At 37.9% G+C, this 19,773-nt stretch overlaps 1 protein-coding gene across 3 annotated transcripts in view; it reads left to right on the top strand.

Moving 5' to 3' along the window:
- The window catches only part of kcnh3 (potassium voltage-gated channel, subfamily H (eag-related), member 3), a 310,900-nt gene that overhangs the window by 202,379 nt on the left and 88,748 nt on the right, over window positions 1-19,773 (top strand). For all 3 annotated transcript variants that reach the window (XM_036138836.1, XM_021323493.2, XM_021323492.2), the window contains exons 2-3: window positions 2,174-2,407; window positions 8,957-9,091. In XM_036138836.1, the coding sequence (XP_035994729.1) occupies window positions 2,174-2,407; window positions 8,957-9,091 (369 nt within the window). The remainder of the gene's footprint in view (window positions 1-2,173; window positions 2,408-8,956; window positions 9,092-19,773) is intronic.

Here is a 19,773-nt window from a genome sequence, read left to right as displayed (position 1 = left end):
AGGAAAGAGCGCTCAAAGTCTTTCCAGGAATTTCCCTCAAGGAAGCCATCTCGCGTCTGTGTGTAGCAACAATGCACTTAGCCTTCTCCAGATCAGAACAGACATCGTTGAAGAGATCTAGCTCAAATAGAACAGGCGATCTTCGTTGCCACATTCATTATCTCTTTCATGTTGAGCATTTTACTGCATTATGCAGTGGTAATTGAGGATGTCTAGGAAAGCATTGTCCTCCCTACACTTAGCAATGAATCCATTTGAGCGGCCAACCATCATGGGAGCTCCATCCTTGGTGATGGACACGAGTTTGCACAACTAAAACTGGGTTTTCTCATGAAAGGTTTTGAAAGACTGGAAAATATCCTCTCCTTGCACATGTTTTATCATGAGCAGCACTTTCAACAGCTCCTCTGTTGCATTCATGTCAGAAAACACCATCCGAATACAAATGCACTGCTGGGCTGTTTCACTCACATCTGTTGACTCGTCTAATTGCAGCGAAAAATACCCGCAGTCCGTAATATCCTTCCAAAGTTGCTGGGTCAAATGTAACTGTATTCCTCAATAGCTGGAAAGCTTTGATTGAAGATAATATTTCTGATTTGTTATTAAAGTCCCGGAACAAGAAATCAACAGCTTCAACAAATGCCTCTTTTATCATCTTTCTGTCTTGAAAGAACGTCTTGTGCTTAACAATTGAGTGACTCACCCGAAAGGATGCTTCTGTGGCTGCCTTCGCTTTTGTGGTCAGATGTGAGAAAAATTACTGCTGTCCAAACAACTAATACCTTTTCTTAAATTTCATTGTAAATAAATTCTCGACAAGCTACACTCATGGAAAGTGAACAAGTTAGCACAGGTTCATGAGAATGCATAAGGGCTGACTCAAGGGACGTCACACTGGCTCCTCTGTAAGGAATCAAGACAAATGTCATTGTGCCGATAGATTGGAATCTATAATTTGTCCCCTGCTGTTTAATGCCATGCGATCTACCCCTGCCAATAGATCACTATTGACGTATTGAGCACCTCTGATCAATCAGATCTTATTTGCTGTAGACAGCAAAGGTGGAGATTGCCAAAGGCCTCGTATTCACATGGATGACCAACACGTAATGTAATATGTGAAAGAGTAAATTATACTATTTACAAGTGCACACTTTCTTCTCTCCTGATTTTTCCATTAATTACCATGAGGTGGGATGTGCTTATAAGTCATGTCACCCAAAGGATTGTGGGATACCTTATAACTCTTTACTGCCAGTAAGAGACCTTGTGAGGTTCCTATGTTAAAGGAGGTATGAAAGGAAGCATATAGGCTCCTTTTATTACCTCCTTCCTTATTATGGCAGACACTTGTGCACTTCTGCTTTGGCTAAAGATTCCTTACCCAAAAGATGTTTTTTGGATGCAGCCCAGGATCTGAACCCACAACCTTTTTGCTGCAAGCAACAAAAAGATTTACCAACTGCACCACAGTACAGCCCATCTGTGCAGTGTATTGCTAAGAAAATCGTTCAAATGCAGGCGAATGAACAGCACATGGTTTTCAGAGACTGTTTCTTTAGAACAGTCTTTTTTATTTGTGCCATACAGACTCTCCTGGTGCTGCTGTGACTTCCTGAGACATCTCAGAGTTCTACCAGAGTTAATGCTTCACCTGCTAGGGTTCTTTAAACTTGAGATTCATGTATTCCTATATATATGCCAGTATATATGCCTAGACTTAACATTAGCTTTGACTTTCATTCTGTTGGTAATAACTTGTTAAATCTGACAGCATTTAGAAATGTGGAAAATATCAAAGCTTTCTCCAGCTAGCAGGGTCAGTTATGAGGGCACAGTGTTGCATAAAACTAATTGATAATAGGTCAGCAATACTTTAAAATGTGGAATAAAAGGTCAGACGATTAATGACCAGAACAACTCTCACCCATAAAGATTAATTGGATCCATTAAATTCTGATTTAATAAGCTTTATTTTATTAAGATCTTGGTCACTTGGTATATTTTCAGGATCAGTATATGATAGACATGTCTAACATGTTACACAACACAGTGCGAGCTTTACGAAATATCTTATGATTAAGTTTAACTAGATTTTGTGGGGATGAAAATGGAATCCCTAGATTTCGGTCACAGTTGTTCTAATCGCTCTTCTTTTTGTCTTTCACAGATAGCAACTTTGTTCTGGGAAATGCCCAGGTGCAGTCACTCTACCCCATTGTCTACTGCTCTGATGGCTTCTGCGAGCTCACCGGTTATGCCCGTGCCGAGCTCATGCAGAAGAGCTGTGCTTGTCATTTCCTGTATGGCCCGGAAACGAGCGACCGGTCTACGGCCCAGATCCAAGGAGCTCTGGACGAAAGGAGGGAGTTCAAAACTGAGCTGGTGTTCTACAAGAAGGAAGGTGAGAAAAGACAGTACAGTATTATGGAAAAACATTAGCGGCAGCACAGCAGGCACACACTGACTCAGACAGAGTGTAACCTAAATTGAACATGTATACTGTTAGTTTAAAACCTTGCAAAAATATCATAGCACTTCAACATTTTTACATTTTGTCATATTACAACAAACTTCAATGTATTTCATTAGGATTTTGCAGTATTTGACAAGTTAAAATCAAGTGGTGGACGATTGTGAATTGGAAGTACAAGAATATGTTAATTTCCAAACAAAAAACTGAAAGGTTTGGCCCACACCAAATGCAACCAAGCAATACAACAGAAAGGTCCTGCAGAAATGTGAAGAGGGTTTAGGTTATAAATCAATAACTCAAGCTTTGAACATATAACAGATTTCTGTTCACCCCATCATCTCAAACTTTGAAGAGTCTGGCACAGCTGCAAGCCTACTAAGTTACAGTAGTCCACTTAAACTGACTGATTGGGCAGGAAGAGAATTAATAGGAGGAGTGATCGTGGGACCCAAGATCAGTCTGGATGAGCTACAAAGAGCCACGGCTCAGGTGGGAAAATTTGATGACAGAAGAGTTATTGATCATGCTCTCTACAAATCTGATCAGTTGAGACTAAACCATAAGTCTGACAGAAAACTAATACTGTCCATGACCCTGAACATAATATTCAGTGGTGGTAGCAGTGTCTGCTGTTGGATGGTAACTTCTTAAAGGCTTTAAAAGAGCTGGGACCAGGGTGGAGGTGCACACCAGAGTTGGACAAAAAGTCTTAGCATACAGTAATTCACACACACACACACACACACATAAATAGATAGATAGATAGATAGATAGATAGATAGATAGATAGATAGATAGATAGATAGATAGATAGATAGATAGATAGATAGATAGATAGATAGATAGATAGATAGATAGATAGATAGATAGATAGATAGATAGATAGATAGATAGATAGATAGATAGATAGATAGATAGATAGATAGATGCTACTACTCCAGTAACCCTAGGCAGTGGGGCTACGTGAAAAGACTGTAGCAAACACGGATGCTTCAATACCCATGGTCTAAGCTACAGCTCTGTGTTCCAACATCCACAAATGGCAGCTGCTTTCACAACTAGAGACCCAAGTGATACAACACATGAATTCTATGGCAAGGGGGAACCAAGATACATGATCAGATGGGGGAGTTAACATCAACCCCCAAGAGATTGGGTACCAAGCCCCAATGATGCGAGAACAACTGAATGTGAGAGCGTCTGACCTAAGAGATAAGATCATGGTTAAATTAAGAGCCTGTCAACCCTGACATCAGCTTGTGCAGCAAAGTCAAGTGCCTTCAGAGGATCTCCAAGAGGATGTGAATACTAAGTACCATCCCTACTGTGCCCACCCACCAAGGCAAGAGACTCAACAATATTGTAAAGGGATACGGAAGAAAGAAGCATCACATAACACTGATGCATAGTGGCTAATAGATCTAAGAGCAGACCACAATAATCTTCTTGAACAAAGTCCAGTCAACATCATAATGGCAGACAATTAACAAAGACTCTCAGGTAAGAAGAACTGGACAGCACCAGGCCTGGATATGATCCATGCCTTGCTGGCTGAAGAAGCTGACTTCTCTCCATCAACGTCTAGCGGCACAAATGAACCAACTGCTGACGAATGGGGCCCATACTAAATGACTGACAGTGGAGTCATAATGAAACTGTCCTCATAATGAAAGACCCCCAGAAGGGGATGACCTCAACCAACTATCAGCCAATAACCTGTCTCCCCACAACCTGGAAGCTCCTGTCAGGCATTATAGTGGCTAAGATAAGTGGGCACATGGATCAACACATGACAGAGGCATAGGTAAAAACACCAGAGGAGCCAAACAGCAGCTGCAGATTGACAGAACAGTCGCCCTAGACTGTGTTGTGCAAGTATACACTGTTTAAAATGTATTTAATGTTTAATAAATAACTCTCTGTCTGTTATGTATTGTCTGGTGGATATCAGCTCTGGAGCTGATATCAGGACAATACTTGAAAGGGATGATTTGTGCACTGGCTATATATTAACAGCAAACTCTGCACACACATAGAATAAGGAGTGACAACTTCTCTTCAAGTTCAAGGATTTATTAACAGAAATAAAATGAACATCTCCTCTACTCGGGAGTCACAGGCAGAAAGTGAAGTGACCGTGGAAGTGTCTGTGGAAGCAAAAGTTTTGTAGCCCTGATGGAACCCTGCTGAGAGAGGCTGTATTTGCTTTGGGTGTAAACTTCCTTGCTCACAATCCATTTTGATTCTTTCCTCATGTCACATGTTGTTCAGAATTCAAACTGAATTTTGCCATGGCGCGATGGCATAACAACTGCAAAAGCAGGCAAACAATGAGGCCACTATCAGCCACCTCCTGCACATGGATGACATAAAGCTGTATGCTGAGAGACAGCGAGACATTGACTCACTGATCCACACCACCAGGACCTACAGCAGAAGGTGAAGATAACAGTAGTAGCAGTAGTCGTCAGATCACTCAGGTCAGTAACCCCCACTCTGGAGAAGTGGCTCACACAGATACCTGGAGTAAACTCTGAGATCTCAGTCCAGAATAACACAATTTTAGCAACAGCTAAGATACTAAGAAAAACCCTCAAGAGATGAATAGCCACCCATCCTGCTCAGTAGTACTATATATATATATATATATATATATATATATATATATATATATATATATATATATATATGTGTGTGTGTGTGTGTGTGTGTGTGTGTGTGTGTATTTGTGGTTGTAATGTCACAAATTACAGAAATGTTCAAGGGGTGTAGATACTGCAGAAATAAGCTTTTTCGTATTCCCTGAGTTAGTATTTAGTCCATATGCTACTTTGATTTGAAAGGAAGAATCCAGTTGTAGTTTTGCTGTGGATAGTGAATCTCCTTAGATCTGCATCAAGATGTTTGGACTTCCTTCTGAGCATTGATCAACGCTTGGCCTTGGTTCTGTCACGTCGAAAAGCTTTCTGCAACCTGAAGTAGCACATGTTTAAAGATTTAGGTGAATGTATCTGTACCATAATCCTAAACGCATTGTCTGACCTACGAAATCATTGAATTCAGGTGTTCCAGTATTGCATAGTCAGAAGTGTTGCGCTCAGCCTTTTAGTTACAGTTTTAGACATTTTGCATAACTCCTTGCTCCCAACTTTGTTTGGGGATTCCCAACCACCTACTGCAGTTAAACATTGGTAAACCTTGTGAAAAGCCATTCCAGAAGATCTAAGCTTTTGTATCTTCAAAAGTTGGACTGACATCATATTAAACCCTACGGATTAGGAATGGGATTTCACTCAAATTCATGTGTGTGAAAGCAGGTGAGCAAATAGTTTTCATAATATAGTGTTTATGTATGAGCCTATTTAAAATAATGAGAGTGTTTCCTTGAGAAAATTCTTGATAAATTCAAACAGCAGCCAACTCTTTCCTTCTTAAATTATTCCAGAGGTATAATCACCAAAGAACAGTTGAAATTGTTTGCAAAAAGCCCTACATCAATTTGACATTCAACATTCAGCCAATGATTAATACAGTATATGTAAACTTCTGACTGTAACTGTAGCTAGTGTATAATTGTTCTGATGGAAATTCAACTTTCATAGCAAAATCAGTGGTAGAATTAATTATTTTTGACTCCTCCACTTCCAAAGTTGTTTTATATTTGATAGAGATTAGGGTGATGATATAGGATATGACTTCCAGAACTGTTTCATGTAACAATATGTTGCACATTTACACAGCGTGATATTTTCTATCCAAGGCAGAAATCTTTTATATAATAAGAATTAAATTGTAGTAATTTCAATATACACGTTTCCATTGATTACTTAGAAAAGTATTACATTTATTTTTGACAAATCATTGTTTGTTTTTTTTAGAATATAAACAAAATAGAGAGAATGTCTTTTAAAGGTGCTATGACATCTCTGCATTAACCATTTCATGTGGTTGATATTGCTGCATATGAAAATCCTCCAAAGAATTTTATTAAAAAATAACAGGTCAGTTGTCCCTCCTCAGTAAAAGGGTTGGTTGTGGTAATGATATGCTGCTCTACCGAATGAACTTCACTCTGATTGGCTACAACCATATTCGGAAAACTTGACCTGATCTGACGGTTTTTGAGCAAAGCAACAAAGCAGACCACCCCTGAGCAGGTCTTTTGGTATTCAGTTTTGACATTAACACAGCCTCATCAGTGCATAACAGATCATATTATACCCCCCAAAACCCCAGGAAAATTAAACGTGCTGTCATGGTCCCTTTAAAATTTGAAATCCCTTTAATGTTATATATTATTGACTTTTAGGAGATGGCCCTAGCATGCATGGTGTCCCGGGTAAGCCCATCCTCATTATGAAACAAAGGAACCAAATGGCTTGTCATAATCTTTGCCATTTTGTTTGCCTCATGGTCCCCCAGGCCGTACCAGCCTATGAATGGGACAGAAGGTGTGTGCAGCTGTTGGTCATTCTCATATCATTAAATTCTGTGGCAATATATTCTAAAGCAACTTAAAAAAGAAAAATCTGATTAATGTCATCTTGCTAGAGTTTCATCATGCAGACCTTTCCCCGTAAAAGTATTGTCACGGAGAAAGATGCCTGTAAATGATGAAGGTCCGGCAGCCATAACGAACGTTACCAGGCAGTGTTGTCAAGGACATTATGAGGTTCTCCTACGATGAAAGCCAAATCCTAAACTTGAATCTTTACACTGAACCTACTCTGAGGAAAATCTGTGATTTCAGAAGAATCATAGAATGCAAGTTTTTATCCCAGGTGAAAGATGATGATGGTCTCATTATATCTTCGCCACTCTGTATTGATTGAAATGATCATGTGGTCCCACAAGTAAAAGCTCGGAGGAACATCATGTCCCGGCAAATCATTTCCACATGAATATTTTCACTGCCATCTCTTATGCACACAGAGGTCTCTGTTAGGCCAACTTTTAAATGACATTACACACTTTGACGCACACCATAAAAGTACAGTATTATAAGTTGAATGCTCTGTGTGACTTTCGGTGAAAGAGCAGACAAAGTAGTGCTTAATCATGAGGTGGAAGGGAAATGATTCATGGTTTTCAAACATGACAAATAAAAATATGAAATGTGCTGGATTTACTTGCATTGTCGACACCTCTGAGCCAATATCTTGGAGAACCATCTTTGGAAGAATTGACAGCTGATTGAAGTGTTTTGGGGTATATCACTACTGGCTTTGCAAATTTAGACACTAAATTTTTCCCCATTCTTTATAAAAATGCTTAGTCTCATATTGGATGGGTCCATCTGTAAAAATCAATTATCAAGCATTGTCACACTTTCTCAATTTGCTTTAGATTTCTGGATTTTAAAGGCCGATTTTAACACCATGACCCATTATATTTTGTAAGTCTTCTGGAACTTCTAATACATTTTCTTCCAGTACTACCCTGTATTTAGCTCCATCCATCTTCCCATTAAACATCAACAACGTCCTGTTCTCTGTTGTAGAAATGCATTGCCACAGTATTATACTACCACCACCCACATGGTGTGTCCCTTGAAATATCGTCTTAAAATCTAAACCTGCTTTTAGACTTCTCCAGAACGTCCTCCCTGATCTCTCTGCTGCTCCTATGATATTCTTTACAATAAAATGGAAACAGAGAATATTGTGCCTTGAAAAAAAATTAAATATATTCAGTTTGCATTGTTTTTCAGATTAAACAGTTTAGGTAAATCTAGGCTTAGTTCTTAATCCTAAATAAGTGTTTCTGTTTATACTCCCACAGAGGGGAAATTTCAGGAACATTATTAATGTTAAGGACCATAGGATGGAGAAGGGTTATGATTGCAGAAGTTTTACTTTTTCATACAACTTTTAAGATATATTCACTGTGCATGGTGGGTACATATATTCTTACAGTTGTACATAATGAATATCTATCTATCTATCTATCTATCTATCTATCTATCTATCTATCTATCTATATATATCTATATCTATCTATCTATCTATCTATCTATATATATCTATATCTATATATATATATATATATATATATATATATATATATATATATATATATATATATATATATATATATATATATATATATATACATATATGGGAAAAGGAACATGGACATATACTGAGGAATATGTCTGTTAATTATGATACTTTAGTCATTCATGGTTCAGTGAAAATCATTTTAAAATGGCTACACCAAAATAAAGGCCGCATTATTCATTCTGAGATAATATGATGTCTTTGGAGAACTAATTGGAAAATGATCAAATTTAAATAACGAGTGACACATATAACATTTAGCAACAGTTTAATGCGAGCACTTTGACAGGGTTGACAAAAGATTTTACCAGTAGATTGCATTGTCACATTAAGAATTGACGGGGAGTTTATTCAGGGGAGTTCAATGAAAGCAACATGATTCTCATACATATGCATTTATTATGTGTTCTTCTTCCAGGTACAAAGTTCTGGTGTCTTCTGGACATCGTACCTATTAAGAATGAGAAGGGTGAGGTGGTTCTGTTCCTTGTGTCCCACAAAGACATAACTGACAAGAAGATGGAGCAGGATCCAGAGCAGGGACCTGAAACTGGTGAGTAAATACCAGCTCCTCTCGCATAAACCTCAGACTTGTAACAGACTTCTTGCTTTAAAGACTCCAGACTTTACCCGAACTTGTCATCTTAAAACATCTCGCTGAGTTAGGGCATTTAAACAAAATTTGAATACTCATTTAGGTTTCGCTGCATTATTTTCTCCAGGGGCTCTCATCTAGGCAAATTGTGATTGTGATTTGTTTTATTCAGAGGCTTTACATAAGATAAGAAAATCTTTGAAGTCCAAAGTAACTTAAATGCTTATGGGTCTGAGTAAATTTGAATGTTTTTTATTAACATCACACAATATAATCCAATTTAAAATCAGCTACTGATGGAAAAGTTGACGGTAATCATTTTGATTTTAGGTTTTTACTACTTAAACACAGAAGAGACCACAGTAATTTACAAAACTCATCTCTAGTTCTAAATGATGCTTGAATACAAATTGCATTAGCTGGTATTAATTTATGAACATGTTCATGTCACTGTAAGTTAATTGCAAAAACTATAAGTATACGTCACATTTGAAGACACACCTTGGGCATTGATTTAGGCAATTAATGTTTTTGTGGTATGTTTTAGTAATGAAGAAGCAAAGACTGAGCAGAAAGTGTGACATCCAACAAGAGCTTTCAAAATAATAAAAACAAATGTATCATCAATGCTAAAGAGTACTTTTTTTTAACATACCCGCTTGTGTCAAAATTGATACAGAGCGCTCTATTCTCATCTCTCCATGTTGGTGCGCAATTTCACACAGCAACACTGCCGACACACAGCCTTTCACTGCAGAAACTAAACTGATGGCAAGCTGCTGCTGAAAAGGAAGTATAGTAACATGGCAAGTACATCCAGACAAGAGCCTCTGGAACCCACCAACAAAACAGATGCACCATTCAAAGTCATTGGCCCAATGGCGCAAACAAGGATGAAAAGCAGAAAGATAATTCCTAAGACTTGCCGTGCCACAAGGCAATGGCTGAAACTATGATTGTGGCGCAGCAACTTCAAGACAGGTACTCGGATGTTTAAGAGGGATATCAAAAGGGCAATAGAGCTTCTGTATCTGCAACAGTGAAGTGGTAAAATGCCAGATGCTGTGACATGACATTATTTGTTTAACATATGATACCACCAAAAAGGAATTTCTCTGTTAAATACCTGCAGAACACTCAATTTATCTAGCATAACCTAGATTACTATAGAGGACAACACAGCAATCACCAGGTGTCAGATGCTCAGTAAATTCAATCTTCCAAAATCTGTGGCTCATAAAGCCTCATGTATCATGACACCAGCAGTAACATGCTCTTAATCCCTCTTACCCTGTCTCTAATAAATATTTGCGGTACCCTGGCTGGGTTTTCTTCATTCCTACCTTTTTAGCAGAAAGCTAATTTCTCCCACTATGCTGCCGTTTGGTGGCAACCTGGCAAGTGTTCAGTTAGTTGTGTTTCTCAGGCTCTATCCGAATACCTCTATTGGGTAAGGACTCTTTAGCCAAAGCTGAAGCAGTCACCATGATAAGTGCTGTCCAAATAAAGGGGAATGGTGGCCTAGTGGGTAGAGCATTGTACTGGAGGTTCTGGGTTCAACTCCCACAGACTGCCACTCTGGGACCCTGAGCAAGACCCTTGACCTCAGATGGCTCCCCGTGGCAACCCAATCCAAGGGGATGGGTTAAATGCAGAGAACAAATTTCATTGGAATGTATGTTGCAATGACAATAAAGATGAATATTCATTTATTTAAATAGTAAGGAAAGAGGGAGGAAAAGGAGGCTGTGTGCTTCATCTCACAGGAACCCCGCAATGTCCCTTACCGGCGCTAAGGAGCTATAAGGAATCCCACAATCCATTGCATGACATGACGTATAAGCACAGCCTATCTAACAGAAATTAGCGAAAATGCCCAGAGCACACACTTTGTAGTTGGCTGTCAGGAATCAGTACAGGAGTCCAAAGCTCCTTTCCTCCCCATAATAGAGTTCTGACTGTTGACCCCATGAAAGGTCAAGGAACAGGAGCTATAATTTGAATCTAGGGAGTGGATTAAGTGATGGAATTAAACAAAGTACATATATGTACCACCTTAAAAGAACAATATAAAAAAGAACTTCTTGGAAAATATGTTATGCATAACATTTAGCTCAAGGGCTTTGTCTAGATGGTTGTGCAGTCACTGAGTTGGATGAGGAGTTTAAGTTTTGATTATTGTGGGGATGCTTTAAGCATTTAACTGGTGTGGGAAGACTTCAATGACTGTATGTTGAGGTGTGAGAGTGGTAGGAAATTGTACTTTATTTTCCACCTGCTCCTTTTGAAGTTATTTAATTTGCCCGATTATTTTATCCGTTTTTATTTTATTGTTTGTTCAAAATAATAAACTTAGTTAATGGAAGCCTGTACAATATGAGTTAGAACAACATTTTCTTTCTTATGGTATTATTAAATTACTTTTGAATTGCATTATTTAATCCTGCAGTTTTCATCCAATCTAAAACATATGTAAATCAGGAGAATCTGTTGAGGACGCTGTGCAACAATGTTGCTTGTTTTTAAAGCACTGGATAGATTTTGCCCTCGGCTGTGTTTTACTCCTCGGTCCTCTGATTAACTCACATGGATTTTTAATCTGTGTTCTCCACCTGTCATGTATTGACAATTAAACTAACTTCACTGACACCTTGCAAGGATAACATGCATATATGAAATGGGTAGAAGGACAAGAGAGACAGCATGAGGATCTTTACTCAGAGCTCCCCAAAATAGAGGAGGCTGCAGAAATCTGCAGCCACAATGGAAAAATTTTCTGTCTGGCAGCTATTAGAAGTGCCCTCCATAAAGATTGGGATAGGGGAGTGTAGCACCTCAATATGTAATAATGCTGTAATATGTAATAATGTAATAAAATTGGCCTTCAAAATGTAAAAGAACATCATTGAAACCGCATTATGTAATAATTGACACAAAAGCTAATAAAATCATTGAACGCATTTTGTAATACGTTCTTGCACATTATGTAATAATGTCAATACATTTTGCGCTGCTTATTACAAAATGCGGATGCAGGTCTTTCTTTAAGAAATGATAATGTAATAATGTAGTGCATTATGTAATAAACAATCACAAACCAGCATTTTTGTTCATCCTAATAAATACCCTTGTAATAATGATCATGTCCCAGATACTACATAGTAAAATCTTTGAAACTTTCTTCAGGAAATGCTTACGTTTTCATGGTTTTCCTATATTCTGATTTATTGCCCTGCTCCCTGTTACTCAGAAATTATTCCAATTTACAGACTACAGCCAGAATCTGTCTAAAAGTCAGCTTTATTGAAAAGTGAGTTGTAGATGAGGCTGTGGCTCACGCCTCTGACACCACATCTAACTATTGTAATTAACATTTTGGGTAAAAGAGACATACTGGTGCTCATTAAAGAAGCAGCCCCTGCTGTTCAGCAGTCTTATCAACCCTGTATGGCAAGTTCATGTCTTTTCCCTCAAAGTGGATTCATTTGCATTACTCTGAGTAAGACGATTTTGATATAGTTGAATGTGTTTTTTATTACAGTAGGTTACAGTTGAATATCATAGATAAATTGTTGAAAATACTTACCTGAAAGCCATGAAACAATTGTGCTATGATTAGCAAACATCTTTAATTGAATTGAATTGTAACACATTTTTCCCGCCTCATACACCATAAGTTTTTGTTTCCTCTGTATTATATGGTTATTGACAGGAATACTCAAGCTGAAGCAAACTCTCTGTCTACTGTTGCCACTGTTGAAAGAGCAACATGTTTAAAGGTATGACGTTTAGTGTGAAAACTATAATAGCTTATTGATGAAGAGTTGGACTACATCTGTCAGCTCTCACAATGACACTTCATGAATTTTAAAATGAAGCTGAAAACAATCTTAGAAAAAAAAGGATGCTGTTAGAAATATGAAATCCAAAATGAAGAGGTACTTCTGCATTTTGTAAGAAGCTGCGCAAAATGTAATACTGTTATTACAAAATGCGTTCAAGGATTTTATTACATTTTGCGTCGATTATTACTTAATGCGGTTTCAATTCTCTTTTATTACATTTTGAATCCCGAGTTTATTGCATTATTACTTATTGCGGCATTATTACATAATGTGGGATTACAGGGAGGTTCGCATTCCAGGAGGAAAACGACCATAAACATTCAATCAGAGATATAATGAAATTGTTTAGATCAAAATATACTCAAAATGGTCTAGTGAAAGTCAGGATCTGCAAGTTTATGTTCGTAAACATTTGTCATCCAATCAGAATATTCAGCAAAAATGTCAATCCCTGGATCTGCAAAGCTGGCAGACACATACCCTTAAAGACAGCCAATGTATAATTGCAGGAAAAGATGGTTCTAGGTAAGTACTGTATCAGGGAAGCTAAATAAAAAATATATGGTTTAATTTTCAGATTTGTTATTTTTTGTAAGTACATGTATCCTTGTCTTTCCTTTTGACAAATATGCATTACTTTTTGTTGGTTGATCACATACAATACCAATAAAATAAAATAGTTTGTGGTTGTCTTGTGACAAAATAGTTGCAACACAACTTATGATCTAAAAGTCCCTGACATTTTTTCTTAAAACGCTTTGTAGCTAAAATCCTTCAGTCAACAGAGTAATTCTAACACAGTCATTGTAAATAATCTGTTTTTATGACTCACGCTTTGCTTCACAATCAAAGTTACCTTCATACAAAGCTGCTGTATTAAGTGCATCACAAGTCAGGTTTATTCAATTTAGAAAGTATTTTTCCTTAATTGTTTAGTGTTGTACGCTGTGCTAATCCTTTAACAACAGCATGTAACCAACTGGGCTTTAAAAAAAAATCTAATGTTTTTGGATTTGTTCTCTACTCATATTTTTGACCTGCACTGGACTATAGAATGCAAAAATATTTATAAAATATGAATTACATGTACTGATTCATAGCAACTCCATAGAGCGACCCAGCTGCACTGCCTTGCAGAGAATAGCCATCCTCAGGCAACCAAGATAAAAGGCAGCTACATTTGGATTCTGAAGAATGCAAATTAGCCCAATAAACCCTTTTGATGTGATTTTAAATATTAGCGATAAGGCTCAGCCGGAAAATAATAATTCCCCACCAATGGCAGAAATTTCGGCAGAATTAAACAGTCTTCCCTTCCGCTCCTAGCTTATTATGATTGTACGCAAACAACAATTAACCATACATTAATATTTTCAATCACTCTTCTCCCGCTGTACATCTCATCCTGATTAAACAGGCGAGTCTATCAATTTGAAAATTTGATGAATGCAAATGACTTCCCTAAATGAAATGCACAAGCTGCACTGTAAACATTCAGTCAAGGATTGCATACAGCTTCCTCATTTTGAAATGCAGTAATGCAGACGCTAAGAGAGGATATTTGAAATTACCATTGAGAGTATGTGAGTTGACAAGGAGCAGAGAGGAATCTGCTCTTGGCTAAAAATCTCTTAAATGCAATTGTTGTTATGAACTCTGCAAATTAAGCATTTTAAGTGGCTCCTTATGACTGTTTAGTCTTCATTCTGCTGTGGATGAGGTTGTGGATAATATTCTCTATTCATTTTGCTTAGAATAGCCAAGAAGCAAAGGAGTTTTTCTTTGCAACATGAATAATTTAATGTTTCAAGTCTAACAGAAAAAATCATCCATTTCACTATTCTATTCAGTCTCTGCACAACATCATTGACACTGTTGACAGCAAATCTAATCTCAAGGCACTTCACAAGTTAAATTGATATCCAGGAATAAATGGATATGTTGTCGAATCAATCAAGCTCACACCAGCACGTTCCAGTCGTATAGAAGGATCCAGTCATGATTATGTTACAGTACAGTGTAGTCTGGTCCATTTTACCCTTCAGCAGAACCCGGATCGAGATGAGCTGGTGTTCACCACAATCAAATGCAAAAGTTTAATCCAGACCATATTTATAAAGCCACACTGATGATCCTTGCTCTTCATTTCACTTGAAAAAAAAACTCCAATCCGTTTTGTTTAACCACTTAATTCTTGCAAAGCTGTGGGCAATAGGGGTCTACTACCAGCAGCCAGTGGGCAAGAGAAAGGGTACAACATGGGCACGTCACCAGTCTGGTACAGGGCATGCCTGTCAGACATGCTTACATGTAACGGTATTCTAGTGTTGCCACCTAACTTGATAAGAATACATTTGGGTGTGTTTTAAACACAAGAAGGCTCCAGTGAGCAGTCAAACAGAGGGCCATTTCTCTGCTCCACTGCAAAGCTTGTGAAAGGTATGTGTTTAATTAAGTCTGTTTTATCTGCACTTAAAACATTGACTTGTTTAGTTAGCTGGACTAATACTGAACATGTTAGTACAAGTGAAACTGAAATGTTGCTACATTCATACATACAATACCATAGAAGATTTGAATAAACTCATTAGTGTGAATATTAGATTGAGGTGGGGCTTTTAATAATTTATTAGTCAGTGGTAAAAACAAGAGTTGGGAAAGTTCAAGTACAATTTTTTTCTCCAATACACATAAAGTTAGAATTTTCACATGCAGGCCCAAATATTTGCATACATAAACCTAATAAGAAAAGGCTCTCAAAGTTCTACAACATATTTTAAGTGTCAAGACCAACTTCCAGAGCTGGAACCTTTTCTTTGCCGGCATAAATAGGAGTTGTTGAGCAGTTCTCACTAGACTGAGAATTATTAGATCAACATAAAGGTCCATAGAACTCTGAAGGTCTCAGTGGGATAAGTGCAGATTTGTAGAAAATCATTTGGAGACGTTCCTGAACAGCGACATGTTCATGATCAACTGCTCAAAGAGATACACCTAAGTAACAATAAACAGGCTTAAATCATAGGCAACCTGACTTTCCCTCAGTGTTTCTGAAAACGTTTCACTTTGTCCATTCAGGTGGCTCGCACTTGAGCGACTAGCTGTAGGTGCACTGCTGTTTTTAAGGACATGGAGGCCCATCCTACGAGGTGCCTTTTAAGTCAGATGCAAATCAAGGACCTAGCATCTTACAGCTCAACTGAAATTTGCAGGTAAACTGCAATGTGAAGAAAAATTAATAATTAGATGGGACAAATTTGACCTTTATAGCCAAAATGAATAAAAGTGTGTTTAGAAGAGTGATGCTGCGGTTTTCAAACTTACAAATGTTTTTGCCATTGTTGTAGCATCATGCTGTGAGCCTTCTTTACTACCTGTGGCACTGGTGCATTTCAAAAACAGCCCTAGATCCAAATTTGTCGGCGTCATCTTTAGTTAATACCACAATCATTAAAACCATGAAACTGTTGAGTATTCGAAAAGGGCAAAGATCCTGGACACACCTCAAACTTGTTTTGGAATGGAAAAAGCAGGCTAACATTAAGCTTGTGGAATGGCGTTCCAGAAACTTCGACACTGAGGAAAATTTCAGAACAATCCTTAAAAGATTGTATCAGAACCAACCAATCTAAACCTAACCTATTCTGCCAAACGATGGTTAATTATCCAATCAGAATGACGTCAGTACTGTGCGTATGACTACAAAACAACATGCAGTCATGATGAAACTTGCTCAACGACATTTAACCAAATATCCTTGCAGGTGGATGTATATACTTTGGCTTGTAGGTATAATATGTATCAACTGTGGTTTATGATTACATTAATTGTAGAGAAAATCCACATTTATTGAAATCTCTGCACTTACTTTAAAAATGTAAGACAGATGTTTGTTAATGGAATTCTAAACAATAAACACCGACGAGCCAGGGAGTCTGGGGACAGAGGTTATCCGGCCTCTGGTACCCCGAATGAATTTTCAAGGGACGTGGAGGAGCTCCCAGCGTCTCTGGGCGTCGCCGCAAAGATCCTAACCTGTCTTTCATGAGACGGTAAGGGGATTATTTTCCAGCTCTTTTAAAAACAAACGCAATTGCTCAAAAATGCTTGCAAACTTTTAAAATTCAAGCCCCATTTAAAGAATACCTCAAGAAATTTTAAAATTTAAAACTGTAAACCTAAAAAGGTAGTAATAAGTAAAAGCCGGTAGAAATAATTAATTATATTTATATCCTTGAGGCAAATAAGACAGGGTTCGCAATACAGAACAGTGACTAGGGTTTTAAAATTAAACCAAAATTAGAAATTGTATTAAAATACGTTTTCAGTTGAAATACGGACTCTCATGCTGGGAGGAGGAGACAGAGCAGACGCAGACTGCAGCGGGACCGTGGGGTGCGATTACTTCCCATCTATGTGATCTCTGCTCTGTTTCTCAGTAAAAGTGCTGGATCTTCATCACCGCCGTCTCCTCATTTAGTAAAGATGGTAACTCAATTATTATTGTTTAGAATTCCATTAACATTTGACTCCTTCTATGGACATCTTTTTTCTGCTTAAATGGGTGTAAACTTCTGACCAGTGTCGCAATCAGTTAGACCCAATCCATCCTGCTTCCCAAGTTTACACCCAGACTTTCAACCAGAAATCAGAGATGGAGCTGATATTTAAAGCTCCTACTTGCCACAAATCAGACAGGGTTATGTTTTAACTGAGATTATGCTACGGACAGCCAGAGGCTAAGTTGTTTGTCACTTGTTTTGGTCTGTTTTTCAGTTATCTGGTAAAAGTTGAACACTAGCGGTTTGAAAGAGGACTTTGATGTGGTTGTACAATTTGACATGTTTTCCCTCCTTTTCTCAGACAAGGATAGTAGACTAAATAAATTGCTTTTTCAAGCTCAACTCAGAAGTGCATGTGTTTCTGCTGTTGGTTAAATTAGGGAGGGCTGTTTGTATTACATTATTTCTCTGCAAGTTTGTAAAGCCGTTCTGATTAAAGCTGTAAAGCTTATATTCATGAGATTAGTGCAGAGTGCTAAAAAGTTCTGAAAAGAAAGTTCTAAAAAAGACTTCAAATGTTCGATTTCAACATGATCTGCTGCTCATATCTGTAAGCTATGAGTGCATCCATAATAAGATATAGTTGTATTTGTTTATTTTTATTTTTCTGGCTTGGTTGTATTTTGTAACATTTTGAACAACATTGACTCACCTTCATCAGCTCTTGCTGCCTGGAGATGTTTTGTAATATTTACTGTGTTTCTCTCTCGTACCTCTGTGGAAATAGAGGGCCCAATTATGCAAAGCTGCAGTGAGGTATATGATTACGTTAGAGGGGTTAGCACAGTCCCCAAAGAGACTCAATGAAAGACCCAAAGAAATGTCTTCAATGTTTCCTAAACCTGTGAGCTACAGTTCAATAGATTTCCCTTTAAAGTATTAAATTTTGTTACCACCACAGCTGCTGCACAGTGCAAGTAGTGTTGCATTGCAGCATAAAAGCTCTGTGTTTGATCCTTTTTTTCACATACTCCTGCTTCCTCCCACAGTCCATAAACATGCATTAGTAAGTAGATGTCCTATGGTCTTATCCTGACTTGCCTGTTTATTTTCTGATTCTCTGGATTCACCTGCCTTGCCTAGCTCTTGTCTGACAGCTCATCAGCTTCTTATTTCTGGACCAAGACCAAGTATATGCTCCATGACTCATGATTCTGCCTTCATGTATATGATCTTAAACAGTGCAACAGATCCCTCTCAAGTGTCCCCTATCCCTCCCAACGCTGAACTGGCAGTTTTCCCCCAGACGCGGTCTGGTGTGACATCATCATCTTCATCTTCTTGACTGTCATTGTCTGGATCAAAACGGAGCTCTTTTGAATAAATCTTTTGAAACGCTCCCTGTGCGGAACACCTGCATGAAGTCACCCTGATTTCCCAGTCACATAGCTGCTCTCTGTTTTGGTTCAACATGTTGCTTTGTTAATGCAGGAATAATGCTACTTTCCCAAGCCATTTGACCTACTTCCTGAGCTTTATGCTCAGAAATTGTGGTGTTGGATGTGGAGAGCAGAACATGAATAGAACAACAAAAAGGAAGAGGGAAAAACAAGAGTAGACAGAGGGAGGTAAAAATGCAGGTCTCTATTAATTAAATTCTGCTGAACATAAAAAGGAAAATGAACAAATAGGAATGCAATAATTTGGAAAATATGTATTCATATTTATACCCAGTTATCTTTTCCACATTTTGTCACAACATAATCCCAAACTCCAGCTTGTTTTCTGCTCAAAGTAAGGCATAATTCTAAACTAGTTCCTTTCAATGGTCTGTGTGATGCTGTTTGTTTATCAAAGTCCTGTAACAAACCTCCACGCCTTCAGAGAACACCCGGGGGGTACGGAGATGAAATTTAACAGAGACTGTTTACTAAGCAGTTGGTTACACTGGATTTTATTCATGGTTGTCGCAGTGCAGGGGGTCTAAAACAAACACACTGCACAAATTTACATTTTTCATAAAAAATTAGAAAAACTTATAATTTTCCTTAAGCTTCATAGATTTCAGCTTCAACAGTTCTTGGTGTTGTACTCTGACATCAAAATCCAACAAAATACAGGACAGTTGTCATTGTAATATGACAGAATGTGAAAACCCAATTTGAGATTGAATCCTATTCAAAAATATTTTATTAATCCCAAAGGGAAATTGAATGCTGGTGTAAACTCATGGGGGTTTCTTCAGCAAATTGTTGTAGAAGATGCTGATGGCTGCATACAGGAAGGATCTCCT

This window comes from Fundulus heteroclitus, chromosome 7 (assembly GCF_011125445.2).
Source record: "Fundulus heteroclitus isolate FHET01 chromosome 7, MU-UCD_Fhet_4.1, whole genome shotgun sequence".
Lineage (NCBI taxonomy): Eukaryota > Metazoa > Chordata > Actinopteri > Cyprinodontiformes > Fundulidae > Fundulus > Fundulus heteroclitus.
Note: the sequence above shows the minus strand (reverse complement) of the source record. Positions and strands in the feature narration are given on the sequence as shown.